This window comes from Pristiophorus japonicus, chromosome 32 (genome assembly GCF_044704955.1).
Source record: "Pristiophorus japonicus isolate sPriJap1 chromosome 32, sPriJap1.hap1, whole genome shotgun sequence".
NCBI lineage: Eukaryota > Metazoa > Chordata > Chondrichthyes > Pristiophoridae > Pristiophorus > Pristiophorus japonicus.
Window position 1 is genome coordinate 169,721 of NC_092008.1, and position 16,413 is coordinate 186,133.

Genomic DNA, 16,413 nt, shown 5'->3' on the forward strand with positions numbered 1-16,413 from the left:
AGTGTGTGTGGGACTGTACCCCAGTGAGAGTCAGTGTGTGTGGGACTGTACCCCAGTGAGTCAGTGTGAGTGGGACTGTACCCCAGTGAGAGTCAGTGTGTGTGGGACTGTACCCCAGTGAGAGTCAGTGTGTGTGGGACTGTACCTCAGTGAGTCAGTGTGTGTGGGACTGTACCCCAGTGAGAGTCAGTGTGTGTGGGACTGTACCCCAGTGAGAGTCAGTGTGTGTGGGACTGTACCCCAGTGAGTCAGTGTGTGTGGGACTGTACCCCAGTGAGAGTCAGTGTGTGTGGGACTGTACCCCAGTGAGAGTCAGTGTGTGTGGGACTGTACCCCAGTGAGTCAGTGTGAGTGGGACTGTACCCCAGTGAGAGTCAGTGTGTGTGGGACTGTACCCCAGTGAGTCAGTGTGTGTGGGACTGTACCCCAGTGAGAGTCAGTGTGTGTGGGACTGTACCCCAGTGAGAGTCAGTGTGTGTGGGACTGTACCCCAGTGAGAGTCAGTGTGTGTGGGACCCGTACCCCAGTGAGAGTCAGTGTGAGTGGGACTGTACCCCAGTGAGAGTCAGTGTGTGTGGGACTGTACCCCAGTGAGAGTCAGTGTGTGTGGGACTGTACCTCAGTGAGTCAGTGTGTGTGGGACTGTACCCCAGTGAGAGTCAGTGTGTGTGGGACTGTACCCCAGTGAGAGTCAGTGTGTGTGGGACTGTACCCCAGTGAGTCAGTGTGTGTGGGACTGTACCCCAGTGAGAGTCAGTGTGTGTGGGACTGTACCCCAGTGAGAGTCAGTGTGTGTGGGACTGTACCCCAGTGAGTCAGTGTGAGTGGGACTGTACCCCAGTGAGAGTCAGTGTGTGTGGGACTGTACCCCAGTGAGTCAGTGTGTGTGGGACTGTACCCCAGTGAGAGTCAGTGTGTGTGGGACTGTACCCCAGTGAGAGTCAGTGTGTGTGGGACTGTACCCCAGTGAGAGTCAGTGTGTGTGGGACCCGTACCCCAGTGAGAGTCAGTGTGTGTGGGACTGTACCCCAGTGAGAGTCAGTGTGTGTGGGACTGTACCCCAGTGAGTCAGTGTGAGTGGGACTGTACCCCAGTGAGAGTCAGTGTGTGTGGGACTGTACCCCAGTGAGTCAGTGTGTGTGGGACTGTACCCCAGTGAGAGTCAGTGTGTGTGGGACTGTACCCCAGTGAGAGTCAGTGTGTGTGGGACTGTACACCAGTGAGTCAGTGTGTGTGGGACTGTACCCCAGTGAGAGTCAGTGTGTGTGGGACTGTACCCCAGTGAGAGTCAGTGTGTGTGGGACTGTACCCCAGTGAGAGTCAGTGTGTGTGGGACTGTACCCCAGTGAGAGTCAGTGTGTGTGGGACTGTACCCCAGTGAGAGTCAGTGTGTGTGGGACTGTACCCCAGTGAGAGTCAGTGTGTGTGGGACTGTACCCCAGTGAGTCAGTGTGAGTGGGACTGTACCCCAGTGAGAGTCAGTGTGTGTGGGACTGTACCCCAGTGAGAGTCAGTGTGTGTGGGACTGTACCCCAGTGAGTCAGTGTGTGTGGGACTGTACCCCAGTGAGAGTCAGTGTGTGTGGGACTGTACCCCAGTGAGAGTCAGTGTGTGTGGGACTGTACCCCAGTGAGTCAGTGTGTGTGGGACTGTACCCCAGTGAGAGTCAGTGTGTGTGGGACTGTACCCCAGTGAGAGTCAGTGTGTGTGGGACTGTACCCCAGTGAGAGTCAGTGTGTGTGGGACTGTACCCCAGTGAGAGTCAGTGTGTGTGGGACTGTACCCCAGTGAGAGTCAGTGTGTGTGGGACTGTACCCCAGTGAGAGTCAGTGTATGTGGGACTGTACCCCAGTGAGAGTCAGTGTGTGTGGGACTGTACCCCAGTGAGAGTCAGTGTGTGTGGGACTGTACCCCAGTGAGAGTCAGTGTGTGTGGGACTGTACCCCAGTGAGAGTCAGTGTGTGTGGGACCCGTACCCCAGTGAGAGTCAGTGTGTGTGGGACCCGTACCCCAGTGAGAGTCAGTGTGTGTGGGACCCGTACCCCAGTGAGAGTCAGTGTGTGTGGGACTGTACCCCAGTGAGAGTCAGTGTGTGTGGGACCTATACCCCAGTGAGAGTCAGTGTGTGTGGGACTGTACCCCAGTGAGAGTCAGTGTGTGTGGGACTGTACCCCAGTGAGAGTCAGTGTGTGTTGGACTGTACCCCAGTGAGAGTCAGTGTGTGTGGGACTGTACCCCAGTGAGAGTCAGTGTGTGTGGGACTGTACCCCAGTGAGAGTCAGTGTGTGTGGGACCCGTACCCCAGTGAGAGTCAGTGTGTGTGGGACTGTACCCCAGTGAGAGTCAGTGTGTGTGGGACTGTACCCCAGTGAGTCAGTGTGAGTGGGACTGTACCCCAGTGAGAGTCAGTGTGTGTGGGACTGTACCCCAGTGAGAGTCAGTGTGTGTGGGACTGTACCTCAGTGAGTCAGTGTGTGTGGGACTGTACCCCAGTGAGAGTCAGTGTGTGTGGGACTGTACCCCAGTGAGAGTCAGTGTGTGTGGGACTGTACCCCAGTGAGTCAGTGTGTGTGGGACTGTACCCCAGTGAGAGTCAGTGTGTGTGGGACTGTACCCCAGTGAGAGTCAGTGTGTGTGGGACTGTACCCCAGTGAGTCAGTGTGAGTGGGACTGTACCCCAGTGAGAGTCAGTGTGTGTGGGACTGTACCCCAGTGAGTCAGTGTGTGTGGGACTGTACCCCAGTGAGAGTCAGTGTGTGTGGGACTGTACCCCAGTGAGAGTCAGTGTGTGTGGGACTGTACCCCAGTGAGAGTCAGTGTGTGTGGGACCCGTACCCCAGTGAGAGTCAGTGTGTGTGGGACTGTACCCCAGTGAGAGTCAGTGTGTGTGGGACTGTACCCCAGTGAGTCAGTGTGAGTGGGACTGTACCCCAGTGAGAGTCAGTGTGTGTGGGACTGTACCCCAGTGAGAGTCAGTGTGTGTGGGACTGTACCCCAGTGAGTCAGTGTGTGTGGGACTGTACCCCAGTGAGAGTCAGTGTGTGTGGGACTGTACCCCAGTGAGAGTCAGTGTGTGTGGGACTGTACACCAGTGAGTCAGTGTGTGTGGGACTGTACCCCAGTGAGAGTCAGTGTGTGTGGGACTGTACCCCAGTGAGAGTCAGTGTGTGTGGGACTGTACCCCAGTGAGAGTCAGTGTGTGTGGGACTGTACCCCAGTGAGAGTCAGTGTGTGTGGGACTGTACCCCAGTGAGAGTCAGTGTGTGTGGGACTGTACCCCAGTGAGTCAGTGTGAGTGGGACTGTACCCCAGTGAGAGTCAGTGTGTGTGGGACTGTACCCCAGTGAGAGTCAGTGTGTGTGGGACTGTACCCCAGTGAGTCAGTGTGTGTGGGACTGTACCCCAGTGAGAGTCAGTGTGTGTGGGACTGTACCCCAGTGAGAGTCAGTGTGTGTGGGACTGTACCCCAGTGAGTCAGTGTGTGTGGGACTGTACCCCAGTGAGAGTCAGTGTGTGTGGGACTGTACCCCAGTGAGAGTCAGTGTGTGTGGGACTGTACCCCAGTGAGAGTCAGTGTGTGTGGGACTGTACCCCAGTGAGAGTCAGTGTGTGTGGGACTGTACCCCAGTGAGAGTCAGTGTGTGTGGGACTGTACCCCAGTGAGAGTCAGTGTATGTGGGACTGTACCCCAGTGAGAGTCAGTGTGTGTGGGACTGTACCCCAGTGAGAGTCAGTGTGTGTGGGACTGTACCCCAGTGAGAGTCAGTGTGTGTGGGACTGTACCCCAGTGAGAGTCAGTGTGTGTGGGACCCGTACCCCAGTGAGAGTCAGTGTGTGTGGGACCCGTACCCCAGTGAGAGTCAGTGTGTGTGGGACCCGTACCCCAGTGAGAGTCAGTGTGTGTGGGACTGTACCCCAGTGAGAGTCAGTGTGTGTGGGACTGTACCCCAGTGAGAGTCAGTGTGTGTGGGACTGTACCCCAGTGAGGGTCAGTGTGTGTGGGACCCGTACCCCAGTGAGAGTCAGTGTGTGTGGGACTGTACCCCAGTGAGAGTCAGTGTGTGTGGGACTGTACCCCAGTGAGAGTCGGTGTGTGTGGGACCCGTACCCCAGTGAGGGTCAGTGTGTGTGGGACTGTACCCCAGTGAGAGTCAGTGTGTGTGGGACCCGTACCCCAGTGAGAGTCAGTGTGTGTGGGACCCGTACCCCAGTGAGAGTCAGTGTGTGTGGGACTGTACCCCAGTGAGAGTCAGTGTGTGTGGGACTGTACCCCAGTGAGAGTCAGTGTGTGTGGGACTGTACCCCAGTGAGTGTCAGTGTGTGTGGGACTGTACCCCAGTGAGAGTCAGTGTGTGTGGGACCCGTACCCCAGTGAGTGTCAGTGTGTGTGGGACTGTACCCCAGTGAGAGTCAGTGTGTGTTGGACTGTACCCCAGTGAGAGTCAGTGTGTGTGGGACCCGTACCCCAGTGAGAGTCAGTGTATGTGGGACTGTACCCCAGTGAGAGTCAGTGTGTGTGGGACCCGTACCCCAGTGAGAGTCAGTGTATGTGGGACTGTACCCCAGTGAGAGTCAGTGTGTGTGGGACTGTACCCCAGTGAGAGTCAGTGTGTGTGGGACTGTACCCCAGTGAGAGTCAGTGTATGTGGGACCCGTACCCCAGTGAGAGTCAGTGTGTGTGGGACTGTACCCCAGTGAGAGTCAGTGTGTGTGGGACTGTACCCCAGTGAGAGTCAGTGTGTGTGGGACTGTACCCCAGTGAGAGTCAGTGTGTGTGGGACTGTACCCCAGTGAGAGTCAGTGTGTGTGGGACCCGTACCCCAGTGAGAGTCAGTGTATGTGGGACTGTACCCCAGTGAGAGTCAGTGTGTGTGGGACTGTACCCCAGTGAGAGTCAGTGTGTGTGGGACTGTACCCCAGTGAGAGTCAGTGTGTGTGGGACTGTACACCAGTGAGAGTCAGTGTGTGTGGGACTGTACCCCAGTGAGAGTCAGTGTGTGTGGGACTGTACCCCAGTGAGAGTCAGTGTGTGTGGGACCCGTACCCCAGTGAGAGTCAGTGTGTGTGGGACTGTACACCAGTGAGAGTCAGTGTGTGTGGGACTGTACCCCAGTGAGAGTCAGTGTGTGTGGGACTGTACCCCAGTGAGAGTCAGTGTGTGTGGGACTGTACCCCAGTGAGAGTCAGTGTGTGTGGGACTGTACCCCAGTGAGAGTCAGTGTGTGTGGGACTGTACCCCAGTGAGAGTCAGTGTGTGTGGGACTGTACCCCAGTGAGAGTCAGTGTGTGTGGGACTGTACCCCAGTGAGAGTCAGTGTGTGTGGGACCCGTACCCCAGTGAGAGTCAGTGTATGTGGGACTGTACCCCAGTGAGAGTCAGTGTGTGTGGGACTGTACCCCAGTGAGAGTCAGTGTGTGTGGGACTGTACCCCAGTGAGAGTCAGTGTATGTGGGACCCGTACTCCAGTGAGAGTCAGTGTGTGTGGGACTGTACCCCAGTGAGAGTCAGTGTGTGTGTGACTGTACCCCAGTGAGAGTCAGTGTGTGTGGGACTGTACCCCAGTGAGAGTCAGTGTGTGTGGGACTGTACCCCGGTTGAAACGAGTGTAGACTAATTTGGTGAATCTTTTCACAGCCTCTGCTCCGAACTTTAACGTGTCTCCGGTGGAGAGTGAGACCCTCGTGTGTGTCGCTCAGGATCTCCTCCTGGAGTGTAAACCCCAGTCGTCTCCGAAGGCTTCGATCTCCTGGATGAAGGACGAGCGACCGCTGGCCGGTCCAAGGTGACGGACTGTACCCCCGCGATCTTTTACATCTCACCTGAGAGGGCAGACTGATCCCGAAAAACCGCCCCTCCGACAGTGCGGCACTCCCTCAGTACTGCCCCTCCGACAGTGCGGGGCTCCCTCAGTACTGCCCCTCCGACAGTGCGGCGCTCCCTCAGTACCGCCCCTCCGACAGTGCGGCACTCCCTCAGTATTGCCCCTCCGACAGTGCGGCGCTCCCTCAGTACCGCCCCTCCGACAGTGCGGCACTCCCTCAGTACTGCCCCTCCGACAGTGCGGCGCTCCCTCAGTACTGCCCCTCCGACAGTGCGGCGCTCCCTCAGTACCGCCCCTCCGACAGTGCGGCACTCCCTCAGTATTGCCCCTCCGACAGTGCGGCGCTCCCTCAGTACCGCCCCTCCGACAGTGCGGCGCTCCCTCAGTACTGCCCCTCCGACAGTGCGGCACTCCCTCAGTACTGCCCCTCCGACAGTGCGGCGCTCCCTCAGTACCGCCCCTCCGACAGCGCAGGGCTCCCTCAGTACTGCCCCTCCGACAGTGCGGCACTCCCTCAGTACCGCCCCTCCGACAGTGCGGGGCTCCCTCAGTACTGCCCCTCCGACAGTGCGGCACTCCCTCAGTACTGCCCCTCCGACAGTGCGGCACTCCCTCAGTATTGCCCCTCCGACAGTGCGGCTCTCCCTCAGTACTGCCCCTCCGACAGTGCGGCGCTCCCTCAGTACCGCCCCTCCGACAGTGCGGCACTCCCTCAGTATTGCCCCTCCGACAGTGCGGCGCTCCCTCAGTACCGCCCCTCCGACAGTGCGGCGCTCCCTCAGTACTGCCCCTCCGACAGTGCGGCACTCCCTCAGTACTGCCCCTCCGACAGCGCAGGGCTCCCTCAGTACTGCCCCTCCGACAGTGCGGCACTCCCTCAGTACCGCCCCTCCGACAGCGCAGTGCGGCACTCCCTCAGTACCGCCCCTCCGACAGTGCGGGGCTCCCTCAGTACTGCCCCTCCGACAGTGCGGCACTCCCTCAGTACTGCCCCTCCGACAGTGCGGGGCTCCCTCAGCCCTTGAACTGATGCACTGGCTGGAGGCCGATGTGACGGGTGATATTAATAAACCCCGTCTCTTCGAGCTTTGCTTCACTCTCGGTCGATGCTCCTGCCAGTTAATGCTCTGCTGCTGTCAGGTCAGCCGGCTGGGGATTTATTCCCGACTGACGTGTCGAACAGGAGCCAGGGCTGACCTTGAGGTGTGCTGGGAGCAATCGTTCAAACCTTCTCCCTCCTGGATCAGAGACTCCAAGTTCTGGTCACACCAGGACAGGTCTCTCACTCCAACTGGTCCATCTGTCCCACACCAGTGGCCATTTGCAGTGTCCCTCTCCAACTGGTCCATCTGTCCCACACCAGTGGCCATTTGCAGTGTCCCTCACTCCAACTGGTCCATCTGTCCCACACCAGCAGCCATTTGCAGTGTCCCTCACTCCAACTGGTCCATCTGTCCCACACCAGCGGCCATTTGCAGTGTCCCTCACTCCAACTGTTCCATCTGTCCCACACCAGCGGCCATTTGCAGTGTCCCTCACTCCAACTGTTCCATCTGTCCCACACCAGCGGCCATTTGCAGTGTCCCTCACTCCAACTGGTCCATCTGTCCCACACCAGCGGCCATTTGCAGTGTCCCTCTCCAACTGGTCCGTCTGTCCTACGCTGGCTGCCATTTGCAGTGTCCCTCACTCCAACTGGTCCATCTGTCCCATGTCGACGGCCATTTGCAGTGTCCCTCTCTCCAACTGGTCCATCTCTCCCATGCAGGCGGCCATTTGCAGTGTCCCTCTCTCCTACTGGTCCGTCTGTCCCACACCAGCGGCCATTTGCAGTGTCCCTCACCAACTGGTCCATCTGTCCCACACCAGCGGCCATTTGCAGTGTCCCTCTCTCCAACTGGTGCATCTGTCCCACGCCGGCGGCCATTTGCAGTGTCCCTCACTCCAAATTTGTCCATCTGCCCCACGCCGGCGGCCATTTGCAGTGTCCATCTGATTGAATGGTGGAGCGGGCCCGAGGGGCTGAACGGCCCCCTCCTGTTCCTAACGCCCTGTAACCCCAACTTCCGTTGTGCCAGTTATAGCATCACAGAATGGGTACAGCACAGAAGGAGGCCCTTCGGCCCCTCAAACCCCCTCTGGCTCTCCGAGAGAGCACCTCGGCCAATCCCACTCCCCCTGCCCTCTCCCCACAGCCCGGTAAAACTGTTTCCCCTTCAGGGACTTATCCAACTCTTCTTTTGAAAGCCACGATTGAGTCGACCTCCACCGCCCTCTCAGGCAGCGTGGTCCAGATCCTAACCACTCGCTGCGGAAAAACAAAACGTTTCCCATCTCGCGTGGCCTTCCATGTGGCTGCGAGCTCGAGCATTGTGTCGCCCTCCTGTATGGCTCAGAGACATGGACCGTGTACAGTAGGTACCTCACCCCCAGCTCATGGTCTACAGGGCTGTAGTGATACCCGCCCTCCTGTATAGCTCAGAGACATGGACCATGTACAGTAGGTACCTCACCCCCAGCTCATGGTCTACAGGGCTGTAGTGATACCCGCCCTCCTGTATGGCTCAGTGACACGGACCATGTACAGTAGGTACCTCACCCCCAGCTCATGGTCTACAGGGCTGTAGTGATACCCGCCCTCCTGTATGGCTCAGAGACATGGACCGTGTACAGTAGGTACCTCACCCCCAGCTCATGGTCTACAGGGCTGTAGTGATACCCGCCCTCCTGTATAGCTCAGAGACATGGACCATGTACAGTAGGTACCTCACCCCCAGCTCATGGTCTACAGGGCTGTAGTGATACCCGCCCTCCTGTATGGCTCAGTGACACGGACCATGTACAGTAGGTACCTCACCCCCAGCTCATGGTCTACAGGGCTGTAGTGATACCCGCCCTCCTGTATGGCTCAGAGACATGGACCGTGTACAGTAGGTACCTCACCCCCAGCTCATGGTCTACAGGGCTGTAGTGATACCCGCCCTCCTGTGTGTCTCAGAGACATGGACCATGTACAGTAGGTACCTCACCCCCAGCTCATGGTCTACAGGGCTGTAGTGATACCCGCCCTCCTGTGTGGCTCAGAGACATGGACCATGTACAGTAGGTACCTCACCCCCAGCTCATGGTCTACAGGGCTGTAGTGATACCCGCCCTCCTGTGTGGCTGAGAGACATGGACCATGTACAGTAGGTACCTCACCCCCAGCTCATGGTCTACAGGGCTGTAGTGATACCCGCCCTCCTGTATAGCTCAGAGACATGGACCATGTACAGTAGGTACCTCACCCCCAGAACATGGTCTACAGGGCTGTAGTGATACCCGCCCTCCTGTATGGCTCAGAGACATGGACCATGTACAGTAGGTACCTCACCCCCAGCTCATGGTCTACAGGGCTGTAGTGATACCCGCCCTCCTGTATGGCTCAGAGACATGGACCATGTACAGTAGGTATCTCACCCCCAGCTCATGGTCTACAGGGCTGTAGTGATACCCGCCCTCCTGTATAGCTCAGAGACACGGACCATGTACAGTAGGTACCTCACCCCCAGCTCATGGTCTACAGGGCTGTAGTGATACCCACCCTCCTGTATGGCTCAGAGACATGGACCGTGTACAGTAGGTACCTCACCCCCAGCTCATGGTCTACAGGGCTGTAGTGATACCCGCCCTCCTGTGTGTCTCAGAGACATGGACCATGTACAGTAGGTACCTCACCCCCAGCTCATGGTCTACAGGGCTGTAGTAATACCCGCCTTCCTGTGTGTCTCAGAGACATGGACCATGTACAGTAGGTACCTCACCCCCAGCTCATGGTCTACAGGGCTGTAGTGATACCCGCCCTCCTGTATGGCTCAGAGACATGGACCATGTACAGTAGGTACCTCACCCCCAGCTCATGGTCTACAGGGCTGTAGTGATACCCACCCTCCTGTATGGCTCAGAGACACGGACCATGTACAGTAGGTACCTCACCCCCAGCTCATGGTCTACAGGGCTGTAGTAATACCCGCCCTCCTGTATGGCTCAGAGACAGGGACCGTGTACAGTAGGTACCTCACCCCCAGCTCATGGTCTACAGGGCTGTAGTGATACCCGCCCTCCTGTATGGCTCAGAGACATGGACCGTGTACAGTAGGTACCTCACCCCCAGCTCATGGTCTACAGGGCTGTAGTAATACCCGCCCTCCTGTATAGCTCAGAGACATGGACCGTGTACAGTAGGTACCTCACCCCCAGCTCATGGTCTACAGGGCTGTAGTGATACCCGCCCTCCTGTATGGCTCAGAGACATGGACCGTGTACAGTAGGTACCTCACCCCCAGCTCATGGTCTACAGGGCTGTAGTGATACCCGCCCTCCTGTGTGTCTCAGAGACATGGACCATGTACAGTAGGTACCTCACCCCCAGCTCATGGTCTACAGGGCTGTAGTAATACCCGCCCTCCTGTGTGTCTCAGAGACATGGACCATGTACAGTAGGTACCTCACCCCCAGCTCATGGTCTACAGGGCTGTAGTGATACCCGCCCTCCTGTATGGCTCAGAGACATGGACCATGTACAGTAGGTACCTCACCCCCAGCTCATGGTCTACAGGGCTGTAGTGATACCCACCCTCCTGTATGGCTCAGAGACACGGACCATGTACAGTAGGTACCTCACCCCCAGCTCATGGTCTACAGGGCTGTAGTAATACCCGCCCTCCTGTATGGCTCAGAGACAGGGACCGTGTACAGTAGGTACCTCACCCCCAGCTCATGGTCTACAGGGCTGTAGTGATACCCGCCCTCCTGTGTGGCTCAGAGACATGGACCGTGTACAGTAGGTACCTCACCCCCAGCTCATGGTCTACAGGGCTGGAGTGATACCCGCCCTCCTGTATGGCTCAGAGACATGGACCATGTACAGTAGACACCTCAAGTCGCTGGAGAAATACCACCAACGCTGTCTCCGCGAGATCCTGCAAATCCCCCGGGAGGACAGACGCACCAACGTTAGCGTCCTCGACCAGGCCCAACATCCCCAGCATCGAAGCACTGACCACACTCGACCAGCTCCGCTGGGCAGGGCCACATTGTCCGCATGTCCCCCAGACACGAGACTCCCCAAAGCCAAGCGCTCTACTCGGAACTCCTTCACGGGCAAACGGGCCAAAGGTGGGCAGAGGAAACGTTACAAGGGACCACCCTCAAAGCCTCCCTGATAAAGTGCAACATCCCCACCGACACCTGGGAGTCCCTGGGCCCAGAGACCAGTCCGCCCTAAGTGGAGGGAGTGCACCGGACAAGAAGAGGTTAATGAGGTCTCGGCCGGACGAAAGTGGTTACGGGAAGCTGTGCGAATCTATAATCATCACAAAGCTTCAGTAACTTGGCCCGAGATGACACTTGACAAGGTTGAGGAGAATTTGATGCGGGTCCCTCCCGGGTCCCATCTCCTTGTGATCGATCGGCCAGAGTCAGTAATCCACTATCGACTCTGGCTGAAGGTGATTGGCGGATCGCCAGGTCATTAGGCAAGACAATCGCTCCCCGATCGGCGAGTTTCCCGGCAGGTCGTTAAATCAACAAACACCGCCACAACATCATCATCATCGTAGGCAGTCCCTTGGAATCAAGGAAGACTTGCCTCCACTCTAACCACGAGTCCTTAGGTGGCTGAACAGCCCAATACGGGAGCCACAGTCCCTGTCACAGGTGGGACAGACAGTGGTTGAGGGAAGGGGAGGGTGGGACTGGTTTGCCGCACGCTCCTTCCGCTGCCTGCGCTTGCTTTCTGCACGCTCTCGGCGACGAGACTCGAGGTGCTCAGCGCCCCTCCCGGATGCACTTCCTCCACTTGGGGCGGACTGGTCTTTGGGCCCAGGGACTCCCAGGTGTCGGTGGGGATGTTGCACTTTATCAGGGAGGCTTTGAGGGTGGTCCCTTGTAACGTTTCCTCTGCCCACCTTTGGCTCGTTTGCCCGTGAAGGAGTTCCGAGTAGAGCGCTTGCTTTGGGAGTCTCGTGTCTGGGGGGGGACATGCGGACAATGTGTGCTCTGCCCGGCGGAGCTGGTCGAGTGTGGTCAGTGCTTCGATGCTGGGGATGTTGGGCCTGGTCGAGGACGCTAACGTTGGTGCGTCTGTCCTCCCGGGGGATTTGCAGGATCTTGCGGAGACAGCGTTGGTGGTATTTCTCCAGCGCCTTGAGGTGTCTACTGTACACGGTCCGTGTCTCTGAGCCATACAGGAGGGCGGGTATCACTACAGCCCTGTAGACCATGAGCTGGGGGTGAGGTACCTACTGTACATGGTCCATGTCTCTGAGCCATACAGGAGGGCGGGTATCACTACAGCCCTGTAGACCATGAGCTGGGGGTGAGGTACCTACTGTACATGGTCCGTGTCTCTGAGACACACAGGAGGGCGGGTATCACTACAGCCCTGTAGACCATGAGCTGGGGGTGAGGTACCTACTGTACATGGTCCGTGTCTCTGAGACACACAGGAGGGTGGGTATCACTACAGCCCTGTAGACCATGAGCTGGGTGGTGGATTTGAGGGGCCTGGTCTTCAAACACTCTTTTCCTCAGGCGACCGAAGGCTGCACTGGCGCACTGGAGGCGATGTTGGATCACGTCATCATCTCGTACAGGACACAGCAGATAAAGGAACAATTCATTCCTGCCTGGGCTGTGTAACCTGCCTCACAGTGCGTAGCAACAGAAACAAGAGTTAATTAGAGAATCCGATTGATTAGTTGCCAGGGAAAGGTTCGAGTTCATTAGTTCGTGCACAATGAGTGATTTTTAACATTCTGCGTGAATCACTGATAGATCAACGGATTAACATGTCTGCTGATCATAAGTCCTGCAACAGATCAACAGGCCATTGATCAAACTGCGGAGTTTTGTAATCAACCGGCGTGTAATGATTTTAACATAATCCCGATACCAAGCCATATATTCTCACTGCACTGGAGGAGAGTGCAGCCTTTCTGATTAATCTTCAATGTTTCTTCCTTGCGTGATGTACCTTGCTCACAAAGCACGGTGCATTAAAGGAGGAGAGAGAGAGAGGCGGAGAGGTTTAGGGAGGGAGTTCCAGAGCTCGGGGCTCAGGCAACAGAAGGCACGGCCACCGATGGTGGAGCGATTATAATCAGGGATGGTCAGGGGGGCAGAATTAGAGGGGTGCAGACATCTCGGGGGGTTGTGGGGACTGGAGGGGGTTACAGAGATAGGGAGGGGTGTAGGGGTTTGGAGGGGGTTACAGAGATATGGAATAGAGATTGAGATACAGACGTGGAACCCTGGCTGATTTCCCCTCTCTCTAACCCAGGGGTCACTGGGCAGTGATCAGGAGCAGGAACCCTGGCTGATTTCCTCTCTCTCTAACCCAGGGGTCACTGGGCAGTGATCAGGAGCAGGAACCCTGGCTGATTTCCCCTCTCTCTCTAACCCAGGGGTCACTGGGCAGTGATCAGGAGCAGGAACCCTGGCTGATTTCCCCCTCTCTCTAACCCAGGGGTCACTGGGCAGTGATCAGGAGCAGGAACCCTGGCTGATTTCCCCTCTCTCTAACCCAGGGGTCACTGGGCAGTGATCAGGGGCAGGAACCCTGGCTGATTTCCCCTCTCTCTAACCCAGGGGTCACTGGGCAGTGATCAGGAGCAGGAACCCTGGCTGATTTCCCCTCTCTCTAACCCAGGGGTCACTGGGCAGTGATCAGGAGCAGGAACCCTGGCTGATTTCCTCTCTCTCTAACCCAGGGGTCACTGGGCAGTGATCAGGAGCAGGAACCCTGGCTGATTTCCCCTCTCTCTCTAACCCAGGGGTCACTGGGCAGTGATCAGGAGCAGGAACCCTGGCTGATTTCCCCCTCTCTCTAACCCAGGGGTCACTGGGCAGTGATCAGGAGCAGGAACCCTGGCTGATTTCCCCTCTCTCTAACCCAGGGGTCACTGGGCAGTGATCAGGAACAGGAACCCTGGCTGATTTCCTCTCTCTCTAACCCAGGGGTCACTGGGCAGTGATCAGGAGCAGGAACCCTGGCTGATTTCCTCTCTCTCTCTAACCCAGGGGTCACTGGGCAGTGATCAGGAGCAGGAACCCTGGCTGATTTCCCCCTCTCTCTAACCCAGGGGTCACTGGGCAGTGATCAGGAGCAGGAACCCTGGCTGATTTCCCCTCTCTCTCTAACCCAGGGGTCACTGGGCAGTGATCAGGAGCAGGAACCCTGGCTGATTTCCCTCTCTCTAACCCAGGGGTCACTGGGCAGTGATCAGGAGCAGGAACCCTGGCTGATTTCCCCTCTCTCTCTAACCCAGGGGTCACTGGGCAGTGATCAGGAGCAGGAACCCTGGCTGATTTTCCCCTCTCTCTAACCCAGGGGTCACTGGGCAGTGATCAGGAGCAGGAACCCTGGCTGATTTCCCCTCTCTCTAACCCAGGGGTCACTGGGCAGTGATCAGGAGCAGGAACCCTGGCTGATTTTCCCCTCTCTCTAACCCAGGGGTCACTGGGCAGTGATCAGGAGCAGGAACCCTGGCTGATTTTCCCCTCTCTCTAACCCAGGGGTCACTGGGCAGTGATCAGGAGCAGGAACCCTGGCTGATTTCCCCTCTCTCTAACCCAGGGGTCACTGGGCAGTGATCAGGAACAGGAACCCTGGCTGATTTCCTCTCTCTCTAACCCAGGGGTCACTGGGCAGTGATCAGGAGCAGGAACCCTGGCTGATTTCCTCTCTCTCTCTAACCCAGGGGTCACTGGGCAGTGATCAGGAGCAGGAACCCTGGCTGATTTCCCCCTCTCTCTAACCCAGGGGTCACTGGGCAGTGATCAGGAGCAGGAACCCTGGCTGATTTCCCCTCTCTCTCTAACCCAGGGGTCACTGGGCAGTGATCAGGAGCAGGAACCCTGGCTGATTTCCCTCTCTCTAACCCAGGGGTCACTGGGCAGTGATCAGGAGCAGGAACCCTGGCTGATTTCCCCTCTCTCTCTAACCCAGGGGTCACTGGGCAGTGATCAGGAGCAGGATCCCTGGCTGATTTTCCCCTCTCTCTAACCCAGGGGTCACTGGGCAGTGATCAGGAGCAGGAACCCTGGCTGATTTTCCCCTCTCTCTAACCCAGGGGTCACTGGGCAGTGATCAGGAGCAGGAACCCTGGCTGATTTTCCCCTCTCTCTAACCCAGGGGTCACTGGGCAGTGATCAGGAGCAGGAACCCTGGCTGATTTCCCCCTCTCTCTAACCCAGGGGTCACTGGGCAGTGATCAGGAGCAGGAACCCTGGCTGATTTCCCCTCTCTCTAACCCAGGGGTTACTGGGCAGTGATCAGGAGCAGGAACCCTGGCTGATTTTCCCCTCTCTCTAACCCAGGGGTCACTGGGCAGTGATCAGGAGCAGGAACCCTGGCTGATTTTCCCCTCTCTCTAACCCAGGGGTCACTGGGCAGTGATCAGGAGCAGGAACCCTGGCTGATTTCCCCTCTCTCTAACCCAGGGGTCACTGGGCAGTGATCAGGAGCAGGAACCCTGGCTGATTTCCTCTCTCTCTAACCCAGGGGTCACTGGGCAGTGATCAGGAGCAGGAACCCTGGCTGATTTCCCCTCTCTCTCTAACCCAGGGGTCACTGGGCAGTGATCAGGAGCAGGAACCCTGGCTGATTTCCTCTCTCTCTCTAACCCAGGGGTCACTGGGCAGTGATCAGGAGCAGGAACCCTGGCTGATTTCCCCCTCTCTCTAACCCAGGGGTCACTGGGCAGTGATCAGGAGCAGGAACCCTGGCTGATTTCCCCTCTCTCTCTAACCCAGGGGTCACTGGGCAGTGATCAGGAGCAGGAACCCTGGCTGATTTCCCTCTCTCTAACCCAGGGGTCACTGGGCAGTGATCAGGAGCAGGAACCCTGGCTGATTTCCCCTCTCTCTCTAACCCAGGGGTCACTGGGCAGTGATCAGGAGCAGGAACCCTGGCTGATTTTCCCCTCTCTCTAACCCAGGGGTCACTGGGCAGTGATCAGGAGCAGGAACCCTGGCTGATTTCCCCTCTCTCTAACCCAGGGGTCACTGGGCAGTGATCAGGAGCAGGAACCCTGGCTGATTTTCCCCTCTCTCTAACCCAGGGGTCACTGGGCAGTGATCAGGAGCAGGAACCCTGGCTGATTTCCCCCTCTCTCTAACCCAGGGGTCACTGGGCAGTGATCAGGAGCAGGAACCCTGGCTGATTTCCCCTCTCTCTAACCCAGGGGTTACTGGGCAGTGATCAGGAGCAGGAACCCTGGCTGATTTTCCCCTCTCTCTAACCCAGGGGTCACTGGGCAGTGATCAGGAGCAGGAACCCTGGCTGATTTTCCCCTCTCTCTAACCCAGGGGTCACTGGGCAGTGATCAGGAGCAGGAACCCTGGCTGATTTCCCCTCTCTCTAACCCAGGGGTCACTGGGCAGTGATCAGGAGCAGGAACCCTGGCTGATTTCCTCTCTCTCTAACCCAGGGGTCACTGGGCAGTGATCAGGAGCAGGAACCCTGGCTGATTTCCCCTCTCTCTCTAACCCAGGGGTCACTGGGCAGTGATCAGGAGCAGGAACCCTGGCTGATTTCCCCCTCTCTCTA

At 57.5% G+C, this 16,413-nt stretch overlaps 1 protein-coding gene across 1 annotated transcript in view; it reads left to right on the plus strand.

Moving 5' to 3' along the window:
• The window catches only part of LOC139240470 (contactin-5-like), a gene marked incomplete at its 5' end in the record, with an annotated part of 162,717 nt that overhangs the window by 68,059 nt on the left and 78,245 nt on the right, over nucleotides 1-16,413 (plus strand). The window contains one exon of the mRNA XM_070869006.1: nucleotides 5,636-5,783. Coding sequence (XP_070725107.1) covers nucleotides 5,636-5,783 — 148 coding nt within the window. The remainder of the gene's footprint in view (nucleotides 1-5,635; nucleotides 5,784-16,413) is intronic.